The following is a 25,951-nucleotide window of genomic DNA, read 5'->3' as shown; positions in this document are numbered from 1 at the left end:
GGACAGGAGATGAAGTCTAAAAATGAATTGTACTGATCTTCCATTTGCAGAAAGCAGAAAATGGAGATTTAAATTGGATAATACCAGACCGATTTATTGCCTTCTGTGGACCTCATTCAAGAACCAGACTTGAAAGTGGTATGTGAAACTAGGGAACCTAGTACAGTTTTGTTATTAAAAGAAGTATCCATCCTATATTTTTCCTTTGAAAGAGGCCAAAGAGTTAAACCACGCTTGTCTGTCTTAATTATTTAAATATACGTGGTCATTTTAGTACATCATTCTGCCTGGCTTTTAACTTCTTAAATTACTGCTTTTCCAGTTATAATCAAATTGGTGTTCAATCCTAGTCCAGATACTCTTTCCACCCATTTACAGGTAAAATTGTTATCCATTGTTTTTTTTTTCTGCACTTGACAGCATCTGGTGAATTTCTCTATGTAGGTTACCACCAACATTCTCCAGAGGCTTATATTCCATATTTTAAGAATCACAACGTTACTACCGTTATTCGTCTGAATAAAAGGATGTATGATGCCAAACGCTTTACGAATGCTGGTTTCGATCACTACGATCTTTTTTTTGCGGATGGCAGCACCCCTACTGATGCCATCGTCAAAGAATTTCTGGATATTTGTGAAAATGCGGAGGGCGCCATTGCAGTACATTGTAAAGGTATGTTTCCAGGGCTGGTTAAAGAATGGTGGACGTGCATGTATGTATGTTTAGAAACACACCATGCCCATTTAGATTATATGCCAGGACACATGAAGCTGCCTTTCTTGTTGTTTTTTGTAAGTTGCTTTTTTCTTAAAACCACTTTATTGAGGTATGATTGACATTAAAAAGCTGTGTATATACAGAATGCTTTTAAAACCCTAATTTCATATGAAAAGTATAATCTAAATTATATTCATTGGTAACCCTACAAAACGTTAATCACACTGAAATGCATTCATTTAGGGGTGCCAGGGTGGCTCAGTCGGTTAAGCGTCCAACTCTTGGTTTCGGCTCAAGTTACGATCTCAGGGTCGTGAGATCGAGTCATATGTCAGGCTCGTGCTCAGCAGGGAGTCTGCTTGAGATTCTCTCCCTCTCCCTCTGCCTCTCCCCCTGCTTTCTCACATGTGCGCTTTCTCTCTCTCTCTCTAAAATTAAAGTGAATAAAATCTTAAAGAAAAAAAGATATGCATTCATTTATTCCTCGAATACCTATTCAGGGCCTTTTGTTTGATATGTTCTAAAATATGTCAGTGAGCAGAGCAGACTCCAAGAGCTTGTCTTTGTGGAGCTTTTATTCTAACAAGTTGCTATGTTTTCAGCAGCTAAAGCAGTGCTTTGGCACTTAATAAGTATTTATTGAATGAATGATTGTGTAATAATAATTGTATGATGTACTAGGGTTTATTTAACTTCTCCCACATTTAATAATGGAAAAAAGTAACCAGATAGAGGATCAGTCAGGAAATAGGAAATAGAGGATTTGAACAACACAATAAACCAACTAGAAATAACAGACACACTCAGAACACTGCCCCCAACAAGGGAATACACATTTGTCTCGAGTACACAGAGGCCATGGTGGTAATGGCTGCACAGCAATGAATTGGTTAATGCCACTGAAATGTACCCTTAAAATGGTTAAAATGATCTCCAGACTCCGACCGTAAAGAAACCTAGATTTTTGAATTACTGGGCAAAGAATTTGAAACAGCTGATTTAAAAATGCACAGTGAGCTAAAAGGAAACACAGAAATAAAACCAGGAAAATGATGCATGAACAAAAATGGTAAACTTTATGTCATGTATATTTTACCACAATTTAAAAGAATAAATAAATCCAACACTGGTTATAATTTTTTAAATTATAATAAGCAGTTGAGGTTATTCTCACCCTCATTCAGGGTGGTTCTGCGCCCCCCAGCAGACATTTGGCAATGTCTGAAGACATTTTTTCGTTTTCACAAATTGGTGGGAGGATGCTACTGGTCTCTGGTGGGAAGAGACCAGTGATGCTCTTAAATAGCCCACAGGGCACAGGACAGCACTCATGCCGGCCCCAAATGTCAATAGTGCTGAGGTTGAGAAACCCTGAGGTTGACTGGTGGCCAGTTAAAAACATGAAGAGGATTTGATATGACTGGATCTTTGTTTTGGAAGAAAACTGATGGCCGTGTAAAGCTTGGATTTTAGGGAGTATTAATTTGCTTGGGGGACCACAGCAGAGTACCACAGACTGTGTGGCTTAAACAAAAATTATTGTTTCACAGTTTCAGAGGCTAGAAATCTAAGATGAAGACGCTGGTAAGGTTGATTTCTAGTGAGGCGTCTTCCTGGATTGCAGGCAGCTGCCTTCTTTTTGTCCTCTGTATACACTCAACTCCTGATGTGCCTTCCTCTTCTGCTAAGGACACTAGTCCTATTGGATTTGGGGCTTTCCCCACGTGACCTTATTTAACCTTAATTACCTCCATAAGGCCTTTTTCCCAGAGGTAGTCACAGTGGGAGTTACGACTTTAACGTGGATTTTTGGAGAGGCAGGGAGCAGGGGACACAGTTCAGTCCATAACATTGTGTTCTCTGGTTACCCAATATTTCCTGTCCTCGTATGACAGCCCATCCCAACAGCCTCCAAAGACTTAATCCATTCCAAAATCAGTTCCAGGTCCAAAGTCTCATCTAAATATCCTCTAAGATAATGGATGACACTACAGGTACAGTTCTTCCTGAGACAGAATTCTTCCCCAGCTGTGAACTGTGGAACCTGGCAAGTGAAGCACGTCTAGAATACAATAGTGGGACACCCACAGGGTAGGCGTTCCCATTCCAAATGAGAGAAATCAGGAAGAAGAAAGGTCTGAACGGTCCCAAGCAACTCCAAAACCTGGCAAGGCAAATGCTAATAGATCTTCAGGCTCAGAATGGATGATCTGGTTCATTCCCTGTTACGCAGGCCCATGTGGGCAGCAGCCGTGCCCTGGAGGTTGTGGGCAGGAGCAGCCCGGCCCACGGACCACAGAGCTGGCCCTACCATTTGAAACCCAGGACTAGACAGCCTTGTCCCTGGGCTTACGGTGGCAGTGGCAGCCTTGTTGGTCCCTTGGGGTTATGCTTCCCTTTTCTTGAAGGAGGAGGCATGTTTCCAGTGAGATATTTCTGTTAGTCCTATTAGAATCCCAGAAACCTGAAAGCCTTCCTTTATTTCATCCTGTGTGTATCTCCGTGAGTTCAGACTGCTTGGTATAATCAATCCCAACACTGTTTTTGGCTTCTGCTGAGATGGCTGATTAGATCCATAGGTAATCACTTTATGGAGTGGATCATTGACCATACCCTTGGTGTTCTTTCCAGAACACACTTTCTCACTGTTTGCAATATGGATGGGCCTAGAATTTTTTAAATGTTTAGTTTCTGTTTTGCTTAACGATTCCTTCTTCAGTTCATCTGTCTTCCTCACGTTTTACTATCATAAGGAGAAACCAGGCTGTACTTCCATACTTTGCTTATAAAGCTCCTTTGCTAAATATCCAAGGTTGTCACTCACAAGTTCTACCTTCCATAAAGCACTAAAACAATTTAGTCAGGTTTTTTTTTTTCTTCCATTTTCTAACAAGGATTGCCTTTCTTCTGGTTTCCAATAACATATTCTTCATTCCCATCTGAGTCAGAATCAGAATCACCATTAACACCCATATTCCTTACCAACAGCCCCTTTAAGGCGGTCTAAGTTTTTTCTAACATTGTGCCTTAAAACTTCCAGACTTCTACAGTTCCAACTCCAGAGCTCCTTCCCATTTTTATATATGTTACAGTAGCACACCATTTCGCAGTACCAAAATCTGTCTTAAGTCAGGGTTTTCTAGAGAAATTAGAACCAATGGGATGTAGATATAAAGAGATGTATTATAAAGAACTGGCTCATGTGAATATGGAGGCTGACAAGTACAAAATCTGTCATGTGAGTTGGCAGGCTAGAGACCCAGGAGAGCCGATGGTGCAGCTTAAATCTGAAAGCAGGCTGTTGGAGAATTCTCTCTAGCTTGGGGAAGCCAGTCTTGTTGTTCTCTTCAGACCATCAGCTGATTGGATGAGGCCCACCCACATTATGGAGGGTAATCTGCTTAGTCACAGATCTAAATATTAGTCTCCTCCAAATACACCTGCCAGGCTGACATACAAAATTAACCATCACAGGAGGTAAAGATCATAGTGTAGATGAGAGTAAAGGAGGACAGCAGGAATAGAGTTAAAAAAGAAACCCATGTGAAAATGGGAATAAAAGTAGAGTAGAAAAAACTGTTGGATGAGGGGAAAAATGTAAAAGTTTAAGCCCGTGAGTTTGGAAAGATGGTGGTACCGTTAATGGAAAACCCAGAGTAGAAAACAGTGCACTTAGTGAGAATCATTGCTTGGAAAAAGTGATTTTCACTGTTGACTACTCTCTGGGGGATGTTAGCAATCTCCATGTCCAGGCTGTATCCCATACCAATTATATCAGAATTCTGGCGGTGAGACCCAGTATTTTTTAACACTCTTCAGGAGATTACTGTGTGCATCCAAACTTGAGAACCACTGTTGAGGGACGCAGAATCATGGGAAGCCTTCTAAAACATTGTACCTGCCCAACACAGTTCTGGAATCCATGAGACCAGGTCCCTTTGGCTTGTTTCTTTCTCTAGCTGGCCTTGGACGAACAGGCACTCTGATAGCTTGCTACATCATGAAGCATTATAGGATGACAGCAGCTGAGACCATCGCTTGGGTCAGAATCTGCAGGCCTGGCTCAGTGATCGGACCACAGCAACAATTTTTGGTGATGTAAGTAGACAGAGAACTTTGGTAATTCCTCAGGGAACACATGGGTCTGGAAAATGATGGGAAGTAGGATTTTTCTTAGTCTCCAGTAACAACAGATAGTCTGTAGGAGAGAGTCGTTTGCATGTGTCTTTCTGAAAAAGCTGTATTTTGATGTTATTTAAATGCTCTAGGAAACAGGCAAGCCTCTGGTTGGACGGTGACTATTTTCGTCAAAAGTTAAGGGGTCAGGAGAATGGAAAACACAGAGCAGCTGTCTCAAAACTCCTCTTGGCTGTTGATGACATTTCAATCAATGGGGTCGAGAATCAAGACAAGCAAGAACCCGAACTGGTAATCGAACCATCCCCATCACGCTGTTGCCATTGTTTTCATTGCTGTTGAGGACCTTATAGGGCATGGGGAAAATTGTAGATAAAAATAATAAAGCACATTTTGATGGATTATCGTCACACATTTTTTTTTTAATACTTATAGCCCACTCTAGGAACTTTTTACTCAGAATAGTTAAAATAAGGTCATATGTTCATAAAACTGAAATTGTTTGTTTACTCACTAGGCACTGGAAAAAAGAGGTATGTGAAGTAAGCTCTTTAGATGGACCTAGTGACGCTTCCCCGTGGGCCCCGCTGCCCCACCTTCCCATTTTGCAGCAGCTGATTTAGGGAACCAGTTGTTCTCAAATGGAAAACTTTAAAGAATCAGAGTTTAGGGAGTAGTGGTACTATAGTGAGTCGTGGTAAGTGGATTGTGAAATTTTAAAAAGAATGTTTTCATTATTGAAAACCCATTATGCCTCCTCACAGTCAGTATGTTTTATAACAAGAGTGCTGTTGGGTTCTGTGTCTGTAAAGTCAACATTTGGTTGTCTTGAAATGCAACCTGTAGCTTTATTTTGAAAGCAGCAAAATTTTTTAGAGTTCAGCAGTTTATTTGTATGTGTCTATATGGATAAATGTAGCTGCTATGCTTTACTGCCTTAAGAAGTCCAACTTAAGTCACTAGCTCAGTGTTTCTTTACTTACACAGTACAGTGATGATGACGAAATCCATGGAGTGACACAAGGTGATAGACTGCGGGCCCTGAAAAGCAGAAGACAGTCAAAAACAAACGCTATTCCCCTCACGTGAGTCTGGTTTCCTTTGTGTGGTTGCTGTTATTTAATATGTATATGAAGTCCTTCATGAGCATTTTCTCCTGTACGTTTTTCTCCATGGTCACATGCCCATTATGCCACTTCGCAATGGTTATTTACATTATTTAGAATCGAGGGGTGTTGCCCAGGAAGCTCTTGGCTGTCCTTTATCTCCGTCTTCTGTTGTAACCTCACCGGCCTGTGTACATAGGAAAGCAGTATTGGGAATGCTTTTTCTCCATGGATAAGCACCACGTGACATCCTCAGGAGAGTGGCAGCAGAGGTAAACCACAGAATAACACATTTGTCCATCGTTACTGAAATTGTGAATGTCCTTAAATTCACTACCATATTATAGACAGTTTGTTTGGATATGGTAGAATTTAATCAGTGATGACATGTGGCTTACTGTCCTATTATTTTAGGGCAATAATGAACTAGATTAAATGATAATTTTGTATTAATTTTTTGTTTGAGGAGTTACTTTCAAGTTACAGAAGAAGGTTTAGTATGGGGATAGGAAGTTTTATAGTTAGTATGTGTATGCCCACCTGTACTTGATTATGTAAGTGCTAGTTGGGATTCAACCTCATGGAACATCTAGGATCATTAGAAAAATATGTAGAATTTAAAGACTTGGCCATTGTACTTTTTTCTAGTATATTCTTTAGTATATGCTTTCATTTATGCTGTTGGATTCCTTCCTTGTAGTAACCTTCCTTTTCAATGTGGGGTACCACATTTCTGGTTATGTTCTTTTTTTTTTTCTCTTTTTTGGGGGGGTGGTGGGGAGGGAGAGAGAGCGTCTTAAGCAGGCTCCATGCCCAGTGTGGAGCCCAGCACAAGGCTCAGTCTCATGGCCCTGAGATCATGACCTGAGCTGAAATCAAGCATCAGACGCTTAACCGACTGAGCCACCCAGGCGCCCCTCCAGTTACGGTTTTTTGGTTTTTTTTTTTTTTTTTTTTTGGTGATGGAGACATGTCATTTTGTTCAGTAATCATCTGTAATATGGTAAGGACCTAATGACATCATAAATGTTCATGGCAGAGAAGAACAGGCCTTCTTTTTAATTAACAGTGGTTCTTCACTGGCACCTCCTTGTTATCTAAAGTTCCAAAGTAGAATTACACAGAAGGCATGTGTCTTCATGGGCCCCTGCCGTGGAACGTTCTTAAAAGACCCACGGAAAAGGATGAAGTTATAAAGGGCTGTGTGAATGAGAAGTGTCAGTACGGATGATAGGCATTCACTAAGCCTTCTCAACAGTGTGGTGGTGGTGGTCCAGCACTTAACTGAGAAAGCTTTAAGAGTGGTGCATTTTATGTCCTTTATTTAACTCCAAATGCCATTTTGATTTTAATTTCATAAGTCTTCATCTAAGGCCTTCATGGTTCTTTTTATTTAGAAATATTGTAGTCCCTTCAGATCATCCTTCTGAGGCCAGAGGAGGCATGATAGGGGTAGGTGCTTCCCTAGAGCAGTGCTCAAACTTCACCGTGCGTTTGAGTCTCCTGGGAGCTTGTCAGAATGCAGGTTATGGTTTTGGGCCTGGGGTGTGGTCTGTGACTGCAAGCTGCCAGGCATCGCACGCACTGCTGGTCCGGGGCTTTGAGTCGCAAGCCCTAGGAAATGGGTGATTTGTGGGTTGCTTTTAGTTGTGCCCAGGTTTTTTGTTTTGTTTTTATGAATCTGCAGCATCAGTTTATTTCTCAAAAGCTTCTGATGAAAAGTCAAGTTGGGAGTTGTGATGGGAATTCTGCTTAGTCAAAAGTTCCTGTTATAAATAGGGCTTATAGGAAATTTCCTTCAGCAACTCTGAGTCTGCTACCTTGTGAATATGTGTTCCAGAGAGTTCACGTCAGTTGCTGCCCTTTTCTACAGATGAGACGATAAAAGTCTCTTTCATAGCTGATGAGGTTTGTGGCAATATAAAATAAAACAATGAATGAAGCCTAAAATTCTAAATATTGTTGGAAACCAGAAGGCGACACTAGATGTGATCACATTCACCTTGGTGTGTGAGGTGTCCCGGGGTGAAAGCTGAGTGGTCAGTGCTGGCTGAAGGGGAGACCAGCCTCCGCTATCACTTGTTACGGAGTTACACCCCACCTTACCCCCAGAAGGACATTGGCCCTTTTCTCTGAAGCATTTGGCGTAAGTTCTCAACCAAGGAAAATGGTGAAAGTTAAAAAAAATAATAAAGCAAAGTTAAAAAAAAATAAAGCACTAGTTCAAGATCCCTTTAGTTGTAATTGTAATCTTAAAACCAGTAGAATAGCTCCCAAGCTGTCCCCCTCCCATACACAAAATTAAACTTTTAGGCCACACTTTTAAAGGAAAAAACAAAATGCTAAAATCCTCTTAAGCTCTTAAGTGTAAAACCCTGGGGAATTTTAGATTACTCTGGGTAGATTTCCCTACCTCCTCCTCTACAACATTTTACTTATCCCTTCCTCTGCTTTTTCAGACCCTCCTTGCTGTTGGAATCCTCTCTTTTGCTCTTATGTGTAGTTCTTCTGGCCCTAGAAGAAGAGGTCAGTTGGGGATTGCCTTTCCTTCCCAAGTGGTGGTGTTATTTTAGGAATAAAAGAGTTTTCAATAGCAGCTTGGGTTGAGAAATTTAAGTTCAATCCCCACCTCCTGATGTTGACCCCTCTATCACTGTGGGTAACCTATTTTGCTTCACTATTGGTACTTAGCCGAATGAAAAGACTTATAAGAAAGTTAGTGGAAAATATGTAAGTACTGGTGATTCTTAAGAGCAAGTTTATACTACTCAAAATAGCATTCCAATTATTGTTTTCTATTTTACAAACAGTATTTGGGGGAGAGTTAAAGTTGTTAGATACTGTAAGGTAGTGCTTTTCTCAGAGAGTCTGACTGATCCCGACCATCACGCAGACAGTAAATGATGTAGCACCATGACCTTGACGTGATGGCAAGTATATTATTGTCTGTGCTAAAATAGATTTGGTAGATTTTATAACTTCATCCATGCTGCCTGGCTTTCTGCATACTGATCATTTCTGCTAGGTTTGTTAGGGTTAAATGAAATGGTGCGTGAAGAGTCAAGGGTTCCCTACCTGGGAATAAGGTGAAAATACAGATCTAATTTGCTTTAAATCTCCCTTAACAGCACAGATGGATGGGTGTGCTCTCATCATTGGAAAATAATTCTTATGCCATGAGCTTTCGTAGAAGAACAATGAAAAATCTGTGGCGGAGACACTTGGATATTCAGACGATCCTGCCTTTAAGATCACTGTTAAATCAGTAACTGCAAATGAAACTTGGGGTGGATAGAGAGTCCTCTAGTGTTCCTAGGCCAGTTATTCTATTCTATTCTGTCTAAATACTAAGCCCCTGTAATCTTAACATATATTAGTAGATTTTTGTTTTTGTAGAACTAGTAAATGAGCTGGTGCCAGGGGTAACTTGCAGGGTGAGGTTAAATTTGATTTCAGGTCCATCCTTAGTGTGGTCCCTTGTCGCTAGATACCATATAGGGTACCTGTTCAGTGACTAAGATGACAAGGACACCGATAAAGATCACATAGTAAGCCAGACCAGTCATTTATGACTCGATCAGCACAGTACTTGCACAAAGCGAATGCTCAATAGAGCCTTTTATGTTTGGTCACAGATGTGTCCTAGTGACCATTTGGAAGTAGCTGGACAGAGTCACCACTCTTCAGACTGAGATTTTCTTCTTCACTGCCAAAAACGAGACCACTGGATTAGGAAATACTGAACTGAAAGCCAAGTTTGGCCACAAGAGGGAAATGAATAAGGAAAACAATTGAGGAAATTTATCTAATGTTGATATGTAGGGGAGATTTTCCCCATTTTGTGTTGCCCAGAGTTCGGTGTGCTTCTCTAGTCCTTATTTTCAGAGTATGCAGTTTGCCTTAACTCCTAGATGATCCGGTGTGGGACTGCGTTGAAATGAGATCAGTTCTGCTATGCTGTGTTCATTTATAATTGTGCCTCCAGTGAATCACTGTTAATGATCAGTCCAGGGTTTCTTGTTGTTTGGCTGGTCTTCTCTCCTTTTCCTCTGGTTTGGTTTAGTTTTCTGTGTGTGCATATCTTGTGCTTTTTGAAGAATTTCAATCCTGTAACTACAACTCTGGTTTCTGTATCATACAATTAAGTTAACGTGGGGCAGTTATCCAGCTAGAGATTGGGTCTAATCTTTTGTTACCAAATAGCAAATCAATTTAAAAGTGAAGATAGCATTTTCTCCCCAAATAAAATGGCAAAACTCCATCCTTGTTTCCCACCCCTTTGTATCTATCACAGGGTGTCTAAAATTCACACGTGGCTTTATTTATTTATAATTTTATTTATTTTGGCTTCCCAGTTTGAACATCTGTTCTTTCCCCTTCACCCCTTTCCAGATGTTCCCTAGCTGTGCTGACCTCTGCACTGTGTAGTGTTGTCATCTGGTGGATTGTTTGTGACTACATTCTTCCCATCCTGCTATTCTGTCTTGATGGTTTCAGAACACAGTAGCCGTCGGGACCCTTTGACCAATAGCTGCTGTGTAAGTGTCCCCTTCCATTTATGTGGTCACCTCTGGTGGACAGAGTGTTTCTCATGGTGCATGTTTTTCTCACTGTCAGCTCTCCTAGCTTTGTTGGTTTGCCTCTTTTCAAAGGTTCTTTTTCTGAAACTTCTCAATTAATGGGATGGTGGTGGCAGAAGGCCTTCCCTGATCCTTTCCTATAGGGATATTAAAAATAGTAAGTTTTGTTTTTAAGTTGTGCTTACTCTTAATGCATTTTTTGAAATAGCAATTTATAAAGTCACTGAAATAGTTTCTTTTCCCTATCAAAAATAGTGAGTTCAGGATAATTGGGGTGGTTTTCTTTCAGTCAGTTTCCTCTAATTTTCCAGAGTAAATATCTTCAGCATATCCTTTTCAATCCAGCAAAAAAGAATTTGACCGGGGTGCCTGGGTGGCTCAGTCGGTTAAGCATCTGCCTTCGGCTCAGGTCATGGTCCCAGGGTCCTGGGATCGAGCCCCACATCGGGCTCTCTGCTCAGTGGGGAGCCTGCTTCTCCCTCTCCCTCTGCCTGCCGCTCCCCCTGCTTGTGCTCTCACTCTCTCTCTCTCTGTAAAATAAATAAATAAAATCTTTAAAAAAAAAAAAAAAGAATCTGCCTGCTGCTTTTCTGCTGTTGGTAGAGATTTGTTTGCTTTTGCAGCTAGTGAGCGTTGCATGGTGTTTCACCTCCGACTCTGCCGTTGGACACAGCGCTCTTAGCCGCAGCTGCTTCCCTGCTAAGTCTTCTGTGTTGATTAAGCAGAATCTTCTCCTTGGCTTCATTTCACATCCTGCCCTGTAGGGAGGACAGTTAGTACAGTTTTCAAAAATGATGTTAAATGAAAATAGGACAGCAGAGAAGACTGGAGTCCCTTGTTTAGCTTCGTGTTTCTGCATGACCGTCGCTGTGCCTACTTCCTCCCACTTTCCTTTCCCAGAAGTAATCAAAACGCCCTTATTAGGTGAATATAGCAGATTTTGTATGCTCTTGATATCTTTCACCCTTAAACGAATACCTTAACAGTGAACAGACCTGTTCTGCAGTAGAATGTGGCAGGAAGCTTCCCCGGGGAACACCGTGCAGTTGCCACCGAGAGCGCAGGAAGGAGGGTGTGTCCTGCGAGACTGTGGCTCACCGCTACCCTCTTATGTCTAGGCTGCATTCTTTTTTCTCTGAAACTCTTCCCTTAGCTCATATTTCAAGAATTTATTCTCTTGTTCCAACTTGGACTTGGGAGTTGTAAAGGAATATGAAAGTTCCTTCTAGGATCTCCTCCAAAGTGGAATTCCATTGCAACCAACTCCCATACTTTGTGGCTTCATGGAGTATCTTCAGATGGCTAGAGAAGACTTAAAAATCCAGCAGACACTATTCTTTTCAAAGTTAAGGAAAGGCTGCTTAACATGTTCCTATTATGACATTTTCTTGAATATCTTATTAATACGAGTTTATTATTGCACAGATATGCAATATTTCTGATATAGATGATCTTTTTGGTTTTTTTCCCTTTATTCCTCTTAGTAAGCTTAGATTTCTGCATGTTCTGACTCAAAGAGCATCGTGCATTGCATAGATTTATTCTCAAACTGTTCTAAGTGGGGAAGGTATTTCGAATAGGTGGAATTCTAAACGGGTGGAGTCATTGCTAATAATACTTAGGCACTGTGTGGTTGTATTACTTTTCCCAGGGTAAGTTTAAAAATGGTTTGTATCAGACACCTTTCTTTTCAGCATTCTATGTAAGATATAATTTTTTTTTATTGTTACTACTGATGTTTGCCATTGCATTTGTAGACCCAAAGCAGAGTATTCCGTTTAGCTTGCCTGATTAATTTGGGATTTACAGAAACAAAAGCCTTCAGCAGTAATGATGTAAACAGGTGTAATCCTTGTAGTTATCTTTTGAGGGGACTACTTACGGGCACTGTGGTCGGTGTTCGCCTCTGTTGTGATGACCTAGCGTGGCCTGATAGGTTGTTACCTGGCACGCCTGGTAATCAGACTATCCCACACCTCAGGGATCAGATTCTGGCAAATCAGATTCTGGCAAAGCTGTGTCTGAAGCTTGTAGGACCTCAGGCCCATCACTTTGAAAGCTTGTTTTGTGTCGGGGGATAACCAAGTGTAAATAGTACATAGTCGCACTGATGGATTCTTTTCTTGGAATTGAACATTGATGTTCAAAGCATTTTGTAGTTTGAGAGGGAAGAGAGCTGGCTTGTCAGTTACTTGCTTTGCTGGATGCGTCAAGTTGCAAGTCTCAGTCTGGGAATACTGGGTCTCAAAAGAGGCTGCAAAGAAGAACGTGAACTGTTGTATGGGCAAGACATTAAAAAGTAGGACTGCGGATTTCGCCAGGGAAAGATGGAAAGGAATTTACAGAAACAAAAGCCTTCCGCAGTGGCAATGATGTAAACAGGTATAATCCTTGTAGTTATCTTTTGAGGGGACTACTGTGGGCACCGGGAAAGGAGAAAATACGTATGTAGGATACTGCTCTGCAAAGCCATGTGATCGGCCTGGGTTGCACAAGGTGAGAAGTGCTGGGCTCCCACATACCCTGTGGCAGAGTGAATGCGTCACCGAATCTGCCGGCTTCTGCCACCTTATGTATGGTGTGGTGGGTAGTTTATCACAGGTAATAATCTTAAGTATAGTTGCTGGGGGGTTTTCCAGTTTATTGATGCATAGCCTACAGATACAGTAATTGCTCTGTTATTAATGCAAATAACTGGTGACCTAATCTCTACTGGTGTGATTAATGCATTCCAAATTTCTATCATGCTTTTGTTTTCAAAAAATCCACATGAATTATTTACATTAGTTTTATAGAGAAAGAAATCCTTTCTAAAAGATGTTTCCCGTCAGCCTGAAATTTGATTTAGCAGCGATTTCGTTTTTCAAATAGTAAATATTTCGGTAGTAGTTAATTTAAGAAATCACGATTTAAATTTCCTAAAGCCAAGTAATATATTGGCTCTTGTTTTTATTCTCATGTTAATGATTTTACAGTGTGGTGATTGTCTATACTTTCTCGGCCGTAAGCGGCCTCAAATTATTTGAGAAGTTGGTGTGGTATTTCCAAAAAGCCAACAGGAGTCTCATTTTCTCTCTTTGGATAAATGGAGATAAAACCCAGGAGCCTCGCGGAGCAGACGCGAAGCAGGTGTGAGGCTTCTGGACCACAGTGGCAGCCCCTCACGCTGGGCCTGGGCTTCAGAAATAGCGGTGAAGTTTGGTGGTGGTTTTGTTTTTCTTTATGAAAAATTCTATATTCAAATCCTGTTAACAGAGACCATTAAATATTCTCCTGTCCCTCCCCACCCCATTTGATATGATCAGAAAGATTTTTAAATCCTTGTTTTCAGAGGTAGAATTCATATACCAGGGCAATCGGTTGCCTTCTTTGATCAAACACCTGTCTGCATATACCTTTTCTATGTTGTTAGAATGATAAAACTTTGTGAGAAATCCTGAGGCAAGCATTGGCTCATTTACCCAGGATCCGTTTCCCTCTGAGACCGAAGGCCTGTTTCATAGGCTTTGAGAAATACTATGGGGATGAAGCAAAACAGCTGAGAGGACAGCCCACCCCCCTCCCCAAACAGCTTGGAAACCGCCGGCCTCCAGCCGCAGCTCTGGTACATGGCTACCCGTTGCTTTTTTTAGTGATGAGAAGTTAAGCATTTTACTAAATGCTGAATATACTGTGGTTTGGGTAATACTAAGAATTTACTGATCTTCTCTACAGTTCAAGGCCCTGGCTTTGGTTATTAATTAACATGACAGTAACTTGGGCTTAGGAAGTAGGACTCCGAGTTAGTTGTAATGGTTTTTGTTTACTCTCACGAGCTGCATCCTCCTAAGTTGTTACCGGCTCTCACCTTTGTTTGGACAGGAGAGGAGGAAGCTTATTTTTAAGGCAGTGTTTTCTCTTACAGATAAATAAAAGTTGAGTATATATAAATGTGTGTGTATGCAGTTCAGCATTTTGGTCATTATCTGTTGAAGAAGAGAATTGCACATAAAATCTTTTGATGTTTTCTGCTGTTTTCCCTATGACCATTCAATGAGGAATTACAAAACACCCTCTACTTTTGAGCAAGGTACTTTATGTGGGCTTTAACTGAGGGTGTTCTTTTGACTCATGAATTTGCCTCCTGGGCAATCTACACCCATAGGCGTCAGTTCCTTGGGATTATTTTAGAGTTTAAATCAAGTTTCACAAAATTTAAACAGTTTTGCTTTCATGTTAATGGTACGTAGTGATTTAGTAAGTAGTTATAACCCAGACAAAATTCAAATTTTGCTTGAATATATTTTTAAAATTTGAAATGTTATATAAAATTGGTATGATTTGGGGTTTATTGCCCATACTTTCACCTCTGAAGAGCGACTATTTTATAGATTTTTATATTCATATTCTTCAGAATTTGGGGTTTTTAAATGATTTCTTGCTTTCATGACTAGAATTCTGAGAATCTACTTTTACTTTGGGGAACAATTTGTTTTATTGATTGATTTCTTTGGTGTGGGAATTGCTTAAAATGCCAGGTCATTTGTTTTCTAAAAGCAAAGTATATTCTAGTTATCTTTGTATAACCTTCATGGGGAAATGAAAAAGACTTTGATGTGAAAATGTGTTTCAGATTTTTTTGGCAAATGTGTTTATGGAAAATCCTATCAATTCTCAATAAAATAATTTGCACTAAAGTGCAAAGATGCCTTCCTCCGTCAAGTATTTGAAAATTGTTTCAGTGAATATAATCTTATTTTTTTCCAACTGTTTTCAGAGTAATTCTTCAGTCCAGTGTTCAGAGCTGTAAAACATCTGAACCTAACATTTCTGGCAGTGCAGGCATTACTAAAAGAACCACCAGATCTGCTTCAAGAAAAAGCAGTTTTAAAAGGTGAGAAAAGAATCCTACTCTTCTGAAAAGTTCTAAGCATTGGTTTTCCAGTTTAATCTTCTGGAGATAGAAATGAAGAGAGGAAGAGAGGAGAAAGCAGAGACCCTGTGATAGGAAGTTAATCAAATGTGTTTGACTTGTTCATCATCTAAGAAAATCTGGGCCATTGCTAATGTAGGGTTTGTTTTGTTTTTCAGAGGTGGTTCTCAACACTGGAAATGTGGTCTCGGGGTCAAAATATGGGGAAGTTGAGAGGATTGTACTTATAAGCTCTTGAATTTCCAAAGCTCTCTGTCAGGAGTCGGAGGAAATTTTTCTGTATGTCAGATGCAGCATAATTGTTGGAGGATTAGCTGCAAATAAGTGTGATGGTGGGATAGGAGAACTCCAGTGAGTTTGGAATCCTTGTTTACCTAGGGCCTGGTCTCTTGGCCACAGTGCACACCCGGGGGTTCATGCTTTCACCCGGAGCCCAGCATCTTCCTTCCCTTCGTTATTACAGGCTATGACAAGAAAATGCACATGTTCCATGACCAAATCCATTACTCACTGCTGTTTTGGGATGTTTATCATGAACTGAAAGCAGACATTTCATTTCTAACCCATTCCAGAAGCAGTCCCCTTTTGAGGGAAGAGCAGATAACCTGCTTACTGTCCTCTCGGGGGCGGGGAGGCGGGCATCTTTTTGTGTTTGTGTATCTTTGCCTGGTGTCGACAACACGTGTGGTCCTGTGCCCACAGCCCAGCACCTTCCTTACAATAGACCACCAACGGCCTGAAGATAGTCTGAACCAAACTTTAAAGCATCCTTCATGATTTTCCTTGCTTCTTTTTAACTTCCTGCCCTCATATCCTTGAGGCTATGGGACGGCTGAGTTGGTCTCTAGGGCAGGTCCCAGCAGCCTGTGTCCTGAGGGACTTGCTACAAACCGGAGAGCTCTGTGTGTGTGTGTGTGGTTTTTTTTTAAGGAATTGTTCGGTTCTGCCATTTCCCCCTCTTTGCTGATTTTTTCATTATAATTTTCACTACATATGTTTACTTACACAAGAATGTGATAGTGCCTTAGTACAAGTAGTTGAGGACACCAACTCATAATTTGGGGTATTTTGAAGTTTTCATAGAAAGGTATCAAATATTCATAAATTTTTTACTCTGATTTCATTTGAGAAGAATATCAGAAATACTGACAAAAAGTCAAAGATTTAGGTACATTATAACATAATACCAGTATGGTATTTATAACCGTGAGGAAGAGGAGATGGGCTAAAGATTGTTGAATTATGCCAAATGAATCAAGAGTCATGTTTTTAAAGAAAACTGAATGGCCTGGATAAATGCTCCTGACGCAGTAGGTGAAAAGAGCTACACATAAAAATTATGAAGTATTACTCTAATTTTGTAAATGTACAGTAAACTTCATAGAAATGTATACATCTACAAATATATGTATGTGTTTATACATCTATTTATGTATAATATGTAAGTTTGTGTATATTATACATATATTTAAATATTTATATATACATACATTTCTATGCATGTATGGAAATAAGGTGACCGAAAAATACGCTGTAATATTAACAGTTCTTCTAGTTGTTAGGACAGTTAGGGAGTTTTACTTTTTTATCATTTTCTTTTTCTCCAACTTTTTGCAATAAGTAGGGGGAAATGGGAGCATTTTAACTTTGACACTTTTAGGTGAATTAAACTATTAAAAGTTCAAATAAAAAGCCTGCTGTTGGGGATAGTTAGACATGTCTTGAATGAACATTTTTTTTTTAGGTATAATTACTCAGGCTTCCATTACCGTTTGAGTGTGTCTTGCACATTTAATTCTGCTTTCTGCTTTTCTGGATTGTGCTCTTCAGGCTACAGAGGAATAGAGTCCAGGAGCCAGGACCACGCGTGCCCAGTCACACCGTGTTCCTCTGAGGGGCGTGGCCACACGGCAGTTTTTCCATCTAGGTCTTGTCTAGTGATCTAAACTTGTGCTTCTCAGCAGAGGTGGTTCCTGGTTGCAGTGAGCATCTGCCTGAGGTCCCTGGACCGGATGTTTTGAGGGGTTGAAAGTAGAGTTCAGACTGAATACACTTGACTGAATTTTGAAATGGCGCAAAGCAGTTTCCAAGCATTTGGGATAGTGCCAAAAACCAAAAGGCTTCTTTTCAATTCTCAGAATGGACTTTCAGAGATTGGGAAGGGCGAAGAAATAAACCAGTGAGAGAGAATTGGGTTTCAAGTGTGTTTCCCACCTCCCTTCACGCAGGGTCTCCTTGGCCTCTTTCGGGTCTTTGGCCTGTGTTCACATCACCTTAACTGTGAGCCACCCACCGCTCATGAAACGAAGACAAGTCCATTAGGTACAGGTCCCATTTCCTGCTTCTAGGAAGTAGTGGGAGTTGAGGTAGCCAAGCTGTAGCCTGAAGCTTTTATCGTACTGAATAGTATTCATTTTTGGTTGGAGGGTACTGAGGGAATTAACACATTTGTGCATAGTCTGATTCAGGACAAAATAATATAAGATTGTGGAATAATTGTGAAGTTTTGAATAGAAAACTTTGGTTTAGACAGCAATACGAGGAAATGAAATAGTACACCTTTCAGTATAAAATAAATGCCTCCAAGGCGCCAGGGTTGCCTATCTGCTGCGCCCCCCACCTGTGAAGCCTTCTCTTTGGAGGTTGATGTTCACACATCATCGTCATCGTCATATCTGTCCTGCCACAGGAACTTGACTTTGCATGCCCATGTTCTAGTCTCTTCTTAGAGGCTTCCGGGATGAAGACCTCACCTAAGCTCACTTTCCACTGATTTGGCTCTTCTGATTTTTGACAGTTTACTGAGAGGCTGTACAACTTGGGACAGCTTTTCCACAAACACATTAAAAGAGTAATTATTTGGAGGCTGAAAAACTATGTGTTGTCATAAGTCTTTGTTTCTGGGAAGAAATGCCACCATGTTTCTCTCGTGGCAGATGATCATTGCCTCATGTATCCATGAAACACAAGCCTCATCTGAACCTAACTCCCAGGTGCCACGCTCTGCTCTGGCCCAGTGTGCAGTTCAGGCCCGGAGCGCTGGAGTGTCTGGTGGTGGACGGGGCACACTGACCCTCAGGGCCGAGAGGGTTCTGTGTGGCACCTTCCTCATCCCCTTGCTCACATCCGAATAAGTAAATCAATGGGTTTCCACTCCTCCCAGTTCCTGTTAGAGCTATAAATCATTCTGCTGTTTCTCTTTTAAGAATGATTAAATCCAGTGGAGAATTGGCCTCTTTCTTAACTCACTGACGAGCTCTCTTAGAGGCTTGAAAATCCCATCATTGTGCCTCTGCTTGAGGACCTGCAGCCACCTCACCTCATGGGATACCGTTCAATTCAGTTCATGTCTTGACACAACGTACCATTGAGTGCATGTTTCTGTAAGCTTGTGCTGTTTCTTTGGAGGAGTCTAACTTTTTTTCTTTCCTTCTTTTTTAAAACAATAACTTCATTTTCTAAGAAAATGGTCATAGACGAGTGATTTTTTTTATTCCAAGTTATGTCATTGGGAACCATCACTTTCTGTCCCCCTGTCAAACCAACCTAATGTTCATGGCTTCTGGGGTATTTTGCACCTAATGATTCCTATTGTGGGGGAAGAAAAATGCTCAGGGTGCCTTCCTTGGCCTCTGAAAACGTGAGTGTCTTCATGAGCCCTTCTGTTGGGAGTACTACATTCAGGACTTCTTTGGCTTTTTCAGGCTTCTCATTTGTGACTTTCGTCATCCTCATGTCTGCCACTGCTTCTTGTCCCTTACAGTCTCAGATCTCAGTGTCCATTCCACCACCTCGAGGCTCCCGACTTTCCATTACTGCCATTATCTCTGAAAATACCTCCGTCTCAGAAGCCCCAGAATGTTGTCCCTAAATATCCCTTTTTAAAAAAAATGCTGGTTTCCTCTGATCTTCTAAACTACTGATTTCCCTTTGAAATTCCAGACGTTTTCCCACTGGGCTGCACCAGTTGACCTGGAGCCTTACATAAACTCAGTATTCTGCTGGGGTCTCCAGAAACTAAGTGGTGGGTTCTGGGGAGCTCGCTCCTCTCCGAGAGCACCTGCATCGCTCGGTCAGGGGCGCCTCCGTACGAGAACTGGCTTCTCGGACTCTTTTCTTTTGCTTCCTTTCTCCTCTGAAAGTTGCTGTTGAGTTGAAACTTGACAGAAGGAACGGGGACAGGAAGGAGGGAGGCAGGGTGAGAACCCGTGCAGGTCAGTCTCGAACCAGGGGCCGGCGGCGTGGTCCGTGCACTGCCGCACCGGAAACTGCTTGAGGTGCTGGAGCTTTTCTGTGACCGAGTTCTGGCTTTGGAAATAATCAAGTAACACTTCTTTATCTTTTCGCTCTTTCCACCTTTCCCACAGCCTGGTTCCTCAGAGGGAAGGAAGGAAAAGGAACGCTTTGCAGCAAATGCCCGTAATGGCATTATGGTACTCGCGTTGCTCTGCCGCTTCTGCCCGCCCTCCCTGTCTTCTCTGTTTTTATCGGTTTTTTTTTTTAATTTTTTGCAGAACTGAACCTTTTTCTGCTCTGCCTTTCTCTCCCGTTTGTCTTTACTTTACGGTTGATATTGTACTGTCTTAAAATACTTGTCATTAAAGAATTGCACAAAGCGTATACTTTCTAGCATGTCACTACTTCTCTTATGTTGCCTTCCTTGTCTTTTGGTAACTACATACGGGACACTTGGAAACCTTCATGGTAAAATCCTTTTTTTTCTCCCCCTGTAGTCCCTCCATTTCAAGGACTAAAACAGTCTTGCGTTAAGTAAAAACCTGTGACCAGAACTGAAGGAAGACTCTAGGAACAGAAAACTACAGCAGGACTTAGCACAAATTTATTTGGAAACAAAACAAAATTGCAAAAGCCTTAGCTGCTTTCCACCTAAGAAGTTGATTCAATGAAGACAATGTCCACTGGAGTTTAAATAACTACATGAGTTTGGGCACAAGCAGTGACTTGAAGAAGGCCCGGCTCTCCTTTGGTAGAAACGTCTCAAGTTTAACGACAAAAAAGCCGTTGTAAGTTTAGTCTCAGGTGTAAATATGAAAGCCGTCTGGTGTCGGGAGAGCTGACTCGCCGGTGTGGTGCACGTGTGTCCCTGTGATGGCAATCATTCTAGCTGCTGGCCTTCAGAGGAAGTGAGGATCTGATGGAGGTTTTTTACGTATTTATTTTCTGTTCACCCTGTGTCGAAATTTATAAAGAGAAAACAGGCATTACTGAAATGGTACTCTCTGTAATTTGATACTATTTGGTTTAACCATCTTCACTTTAATATTTGTAACGTTGTTGTAACAGTAACTCTGTTAAGTACCCAAGCTGCTTGTCTTCCACCAAAGAGTGCTTTATTAACAAGAACCTGTGAAAACCCTGTTTGAAGACTGTTGGATGTTGTGATACAAAGTGGTACTTTGGCAACCTAAACTGGTAAGACAATAAGAGTGGTAGCTCTAGAAGACTCAGGAGGGGAAGCTGGCTGCAGAGTTGGAAGATTGTGGGAAGTCATTCCTCTTCGTGTCACTGAGGGACTGGAGGATGCCGAGGCTGCCCACTGTTTGGTTGCCTGGTCATACAAATTAAAATCCTATTTCCTTCCACACATGATTTTAAAAAAAACAAAACAAAACACTGTTGGTGTTTCCCTTGGAAATAGCCATCCCAAATAATGGGGGCTTTAAAAAAAAAAGGTACTGCTTTATTAGTGTCTTTCTCTGTAGCATTGTGGATTTCTTTTTTTTATGTAATCAGCCTAAGACCATTCACACACCCTTTGATTTCAGTGACAGTTATTCGCATCTGGATTTCAGTTGTTTGTAAATAAGAGACTCACTGTTGCCTTTGGTTAGGGAATACAACTAACTCTTTGCAGAGTGCCTTCACCCCTTCACCCTACAGAAACACAGCAGAGTCTGTGATATAAAGCAATCACAAAAAAAACCAATTTATTTGCTGCTAAAACAAAAAAAAGGGGGGGGCCCAAAATATAAGAATATTTTGCAGTCACTTTGGTTACCTCCATTAATAAGAAGTGAATGGTTTTAGTTATTGTTAACCAATTTTTGCCTATCCTGGTTTGGAGAACGGGTACAATATGGAAAGGCTAGAGAAGGCAAATGCCTTCACATTACAAGATGAATGAACCAGGTGAGCAGGCAATTCCATTTTAAAAAGCTGCCTTTTTAACAAAACTATGAGTGGTAAGAAGAGGTTGGAATAAACAGACTAAAGTCTGCTAATGCAGAATTCCAGTTAAAGTTACTGGAAGGCCATGGCTCCATTTTGATATTTACTCTCTCGGAGTAAATTAGAAGGTTGACTGGTGGAGATGGCAGGTGCCACCATCTTGGTCAGACAAGCGCTCTTCCCCGTCAGGTATAACAGGGGTGGGTCGTGCCGGCTTTTAAACACTGGGGACTAGATCGCAGAAAAAAAGGTGGTTTTCTATCCCTGGAAGTGAAGACATACAAAGACCCACTTCCCCGACGGGAAGACCCCTCTTCACTAAGCTCTGGGTGGGAGAAGAAACATTCTATCTGCTGTCTAGGAGACAATACTGAGTATTCAGACTGTGCCCTTGCATAAAACATTGAATTCTCAGGGCAATTCTTCTTCCCTTGACAATTTTAAAGGCCATCTCCTGCATAAATCATCCAGGTAGTTATGAAAATCAAACTTCCATCTGAACTGTCCCTGGTTTGGCTTTTTATTACATCAGAACAAGTTAAATGTGCTGTCTCCCTCACAGTGAATAAGCCATTTGGTGTCTTGGCCAAGAGTGAAAAATCTGAGCTTCAGTGTTAACCACAGTACTTTTTATTTTACAAATTGCCTTCTTGTGTTGGCTGCTCAAGTTTCCAGCTAGCATTGCTATTACTGTGGCTCTTTCTAAAAAATCTTCGTGTTTAACAGGCCCACTGAAATGAGTCATAGGAAACTAGTGATTTGATAAAGAAGCGTTCCGTGGACCGCACCAGGGAGTTGGGATGGTGCGTTTCAGGTGGATTTGATAGCACACCAGTCAATTTCCTGGGGGCACATGTAGAATCCAGGAAGTCTCTGGGTCTGACTGATGGAAAGCTCTTCCTGCTATGAATAAGAGTGGACTCTTTTTTTCCCCAACGGAAACTTCACCACACCCAGAATCTTCTGAGATTCTAACTTCCTTGTCCAAGAGAGACCCTGTTGCTATGGAATATGAAATAGGGCACGTCAGATGGAGAGATTCCTTTAAACTTAAGAGCCTTAAATAGCTTTGAAAGGACACCGAGACGGTTTCCATTGGGATTAAAATTAGAAGTGAATATTTTTAGGTGTTCTCGAAGCTTTTGGGGGACTCACGTCCAAAGTCAGAGACAGTCCAGAGGAAGGGTGTCCGCAAAGCTGGGTATCTAGAAGTATAGACAGACTTCTGTTTTGTAATGCTGAAGAAAAACTAGACCCTCTCTTAGCTGTCGGTGCAGAGGGTTAAGACCTGAGCAGTGCCTCACTGAAACAAGCAGCCTTCCTTGTCCGAGTAGCCACTTCTAGGCGGCACGCTGCTCTTCTGTTCTAACCTTGGCCCCATTAGCCTGTCACCCACCCACTCCCTCTCGTCCCTCCTCCCCTCTCACAGGGGTGACTTCTACCTCTTTTCTTGGGCCCAGACATTTTTTAGAGGAGTTCCCAAGTGTTCTCCTGAGGCGAATGTGCTTGCCTTTGGAGCCTGATGGCCGGTTCGGCGCGCCCCGCGGACCACAGGCGTTCTGGGTGGTGTTGCGTCAAGAGCTCCTGGAGGCTTTCCTTTGCTTGAATCACCGCCATTCATGACAAATGAGCAATGCGCTCTTTTGATATTTGTTCTAAAAGTAGCTTAACTGTTTCTCTTCATACATTTTTAAAAGTAATTATTGCATTTTGGAAAGCAGTGCTCATCAAAGACAACTTTAAAAACCTATTTTAATTCTTTAATAGTTCTCTCCTGCTAAAACTGTCCTGGTAAGGCTAGCTGCTGCTTTTCCATTTCTCCTCAGTCTGAGTATTCCTCGTGTCGCTAAGTGGAAATACTACAGATACGTTTAAAAGACTGGACAATTCACCTATACTGTGTAGGAAATTACCTCCTTAACTGCCCAGTAGAATTAACTGTCAGCAGCAGATAAGTTCATCTGATTATAGTACTGCAGTTTTATATTAATAATTTGCAGACTTTTATCTAACCTGCACTCATGTACAGATTATTAAAAGTTTTAAAATGTAACTGATTAATCAGTATTTGATCAATCATTGTCTTGATTTTTTTATTAAAATGTATATTTCTAATCATATTTTATAAAAGCCAAGAGAACTGGTTGAATGAATGTTTATTTTCCTGAAGGTATTTTTAAGATAAAGCTTCATAATGGCCTGTAAACTTTGCATATCTATGTAGTTTGATATGTATTGTTGAGTTTGAAAATCTTGTGTATTGTAACTGGTTTTATACAAAATATTAAATAGTGAAAATTGTATAATTATAATCATATAATTAAAAGTATTAACCAAACAGCCTTTTGGTTTATTGTATTCACTTACCATTCTGAATCATGGTAGGCAGTGGTCAAAATATAAATTGTATATAACCTTCTGTATTAGTTTGCTAGACTGGGTAGCTGAAACGATGTATTTTCTTCCACTTCTGCGGCTGGAAGTCCAAGCTCAAGGTGTTGGTAGGGTTGGTGTCTCCTGATGATGCCTCTGCCCTTGGGCTTTTCTCTGTGCACTCTAGTCCCTGGTGTCCTTCTGTCTGTCCTCCTCTCCTTTCCCTATGACACTAGTCTAGATTGGAGTAGGGTCCGTCCTAATGGCCTCATTTTAACTAATCACCTCTTAAAAGGCCCGTCTCCAAGTACAGTCACATTCTGAGGCACTAGGGGTTAGGGCTTCATCTTAACTTGGGGGATACACCTTCCTTCAGATGAGATAGTAAAGGGCTCCTGTTACGAAGTCCTCCTAGACACACCCACCACTAGCTCAAGTTATGCAAAGGTTTGACTGGAGAACTTTCTGAGGATAAGACACACAAAAATCAGGCCCCTTGGAGTCTTGTGGGTTGTAGACTGTACTCCCCTCACGTTCCCTGCCAAGGTCAGGATCAAAGAGCTAAGCAAGGGGCAGGACCAACACTAAGGCACCCCCATTCTGATGTCCAAGCCTGGACGCCATCACAAAGCCGTCTGCCTACCTCCCCTCCGCCTGTCTCTTGCTGGCCTGGACCCTGACGACCTGATGCCCACACCATCACGCAGAGGTTGTGTCTGGGATGGAGGAGCTTGTTCTGTTAGGAGTGCTGTCCCGTTCCCCAAAGAACACAGCTTTGATTCATGCTAGGGTACAGGTTTTCAAAGGACAAACCACAGGGACCTGCCTTCCGCCTCCCCATCCAAACACCCACCAGGCACTGCTACCCCCCCACCCCCCCAACCCCCCAGTGTGAGACTCGCAGGCTCTGTCCTCTGCTGAAAGCCGCAGTATCTACCTGCCCCTCCGTGGTCTGCCCTGAGGCCAACACTGGGTTGTGCGCCCTCCTGCCGACAGCCGAAGCTCGGCTGATTGGCACGGGCCAGGCTGTCCAAAGTCCGCAGTGCTGTGAAGGGGGCAGGCTTGGCCCCTGTAAGACTCGCAGTGAAACCCCAAGTCACAGCTTCCAGGGCCATGCAGTGTGGGCGATGAGCCACGGAGACCCAGGCCCTGCAGATTCTCGCTCTCCTCTGTGGTCAACAAACTGTCTGGTGGCACGTATCACACAGACGATTTGCTAAACCCCTCTGCTTCTGTTTCTTAAGTAAAATGGGAAGAAGAGCAATTCCTATCTTAACAATTGGTATGAGAGTGAAATGAGATAATCCATGCAAAGCAAAACGATGCTGGCACATAGCTTTCAATAAATTAATTTTTTTCATACATTTAAGGTAATTTTCTGTAGGTAATTAGCTAACGAAAGATTGTGATCGATTCGGATCCCCCATGTCTGGTATTTTTGGTGCCTTATCACAGGTCCTAGTGCCGGCACAGAGCATCCCATCCGTTGACTGCTTCCTTTCCCTCCCCGTGTGTCTGAGTGCGGTGGTGGTGCTTGCGAAGCGGCGGGAGGGGGGGGTCCCCACGAGCGGGACGTGGAACACCCCACCTCAGCAGTCCGTCTCCCTGGTGCCCACGGGGGTCACCGCTCGCCTTTTGCTAGCACAGCGCTGCCTACACGTTCTCCCCTGCAATTCTTCCTGGGTGGTGCTGCCGATTTCCTTAGGATAAATTCTTCCCAAAGCCATTTCTACTGGCTTGAGAATGTGCAGAAATTTAAAGCTTTTGTTGCTGTACGCTCTGTCAAAAAGCAGCTTGGTATAATGGTTCAGAGCATGGATTCTGGACCCAGGCTGGGTGCAAACGTTTGCTGCTTATTAGCTGTGTCATCTGGGCCAGGATGACGGTCGTATGAGGATTAAATGGGTTAATATTTGTTAATTAGAACAAGTGCC

The 25,951-nt window shown here is 41.9% G+C and overlaps 1 protein-coding gene across 13 annotated transcripts in view; it reads left to right on the top strand.

Annotated features, from left to right (window-relative positions):
* CDC14B (cell division cycle 14B) overlaps positions 1 to 23,982 on the top strand; it is a 108,691-nt gene extending 84,709 nt beyond the window's left edge. For 3 of the 13 annotated variants that reach the window (XM_036074720.2, XM_078062144.1, XM_036074727.2), the window contains 7 exons: positions 51 to 138; positions 445 to 675; positions 4,680 to 4,818; positions 4,989 to 5,148; positions 5,845 to 5,942; positions 15,300 to 15,416; positions 20,189 to 23,982. In XM_036074720.2, the coding sequence (XP_035930613.1) occupies positions 51 to 138; positions 445 to 675; positions 4,680 to 4,818; positions 4,989 to 5,148; positions 5,845 to 5,942; positions 15,300 to 15,416; positions 20,189 to 20,225 (870 nt within the window). In that variant the 3' untranslated portion in view covers positions 20,226 to 23,982. The other 10 variants (XM_078062140.1, XM_078062139.1, XM_078062142.1 and 7 more) reach the window with 7 other exon arrangements.
* Positions 23,983 to 25,951: the final 1,969 nt, after the last annotated feature.

This window comes from Halichoerus grypus, chromosome 14, assembly GCF_964656455.1.
Source record: "Halichoerus grypus chromosome 14, mHalGry1.hap1.1, whole genome shotgun sequence".
NCBI lineage: Eukaryota > Metazoa > Chordata > Mammalia > Carnivora > Phocidae > Halichoerus > Halichoerus grypus.
The sequence above is the reverse complement of the archived record's forward strand: the minus strand, read 5'-3'. Positions and strand labels throughout refer to the sequence as shown.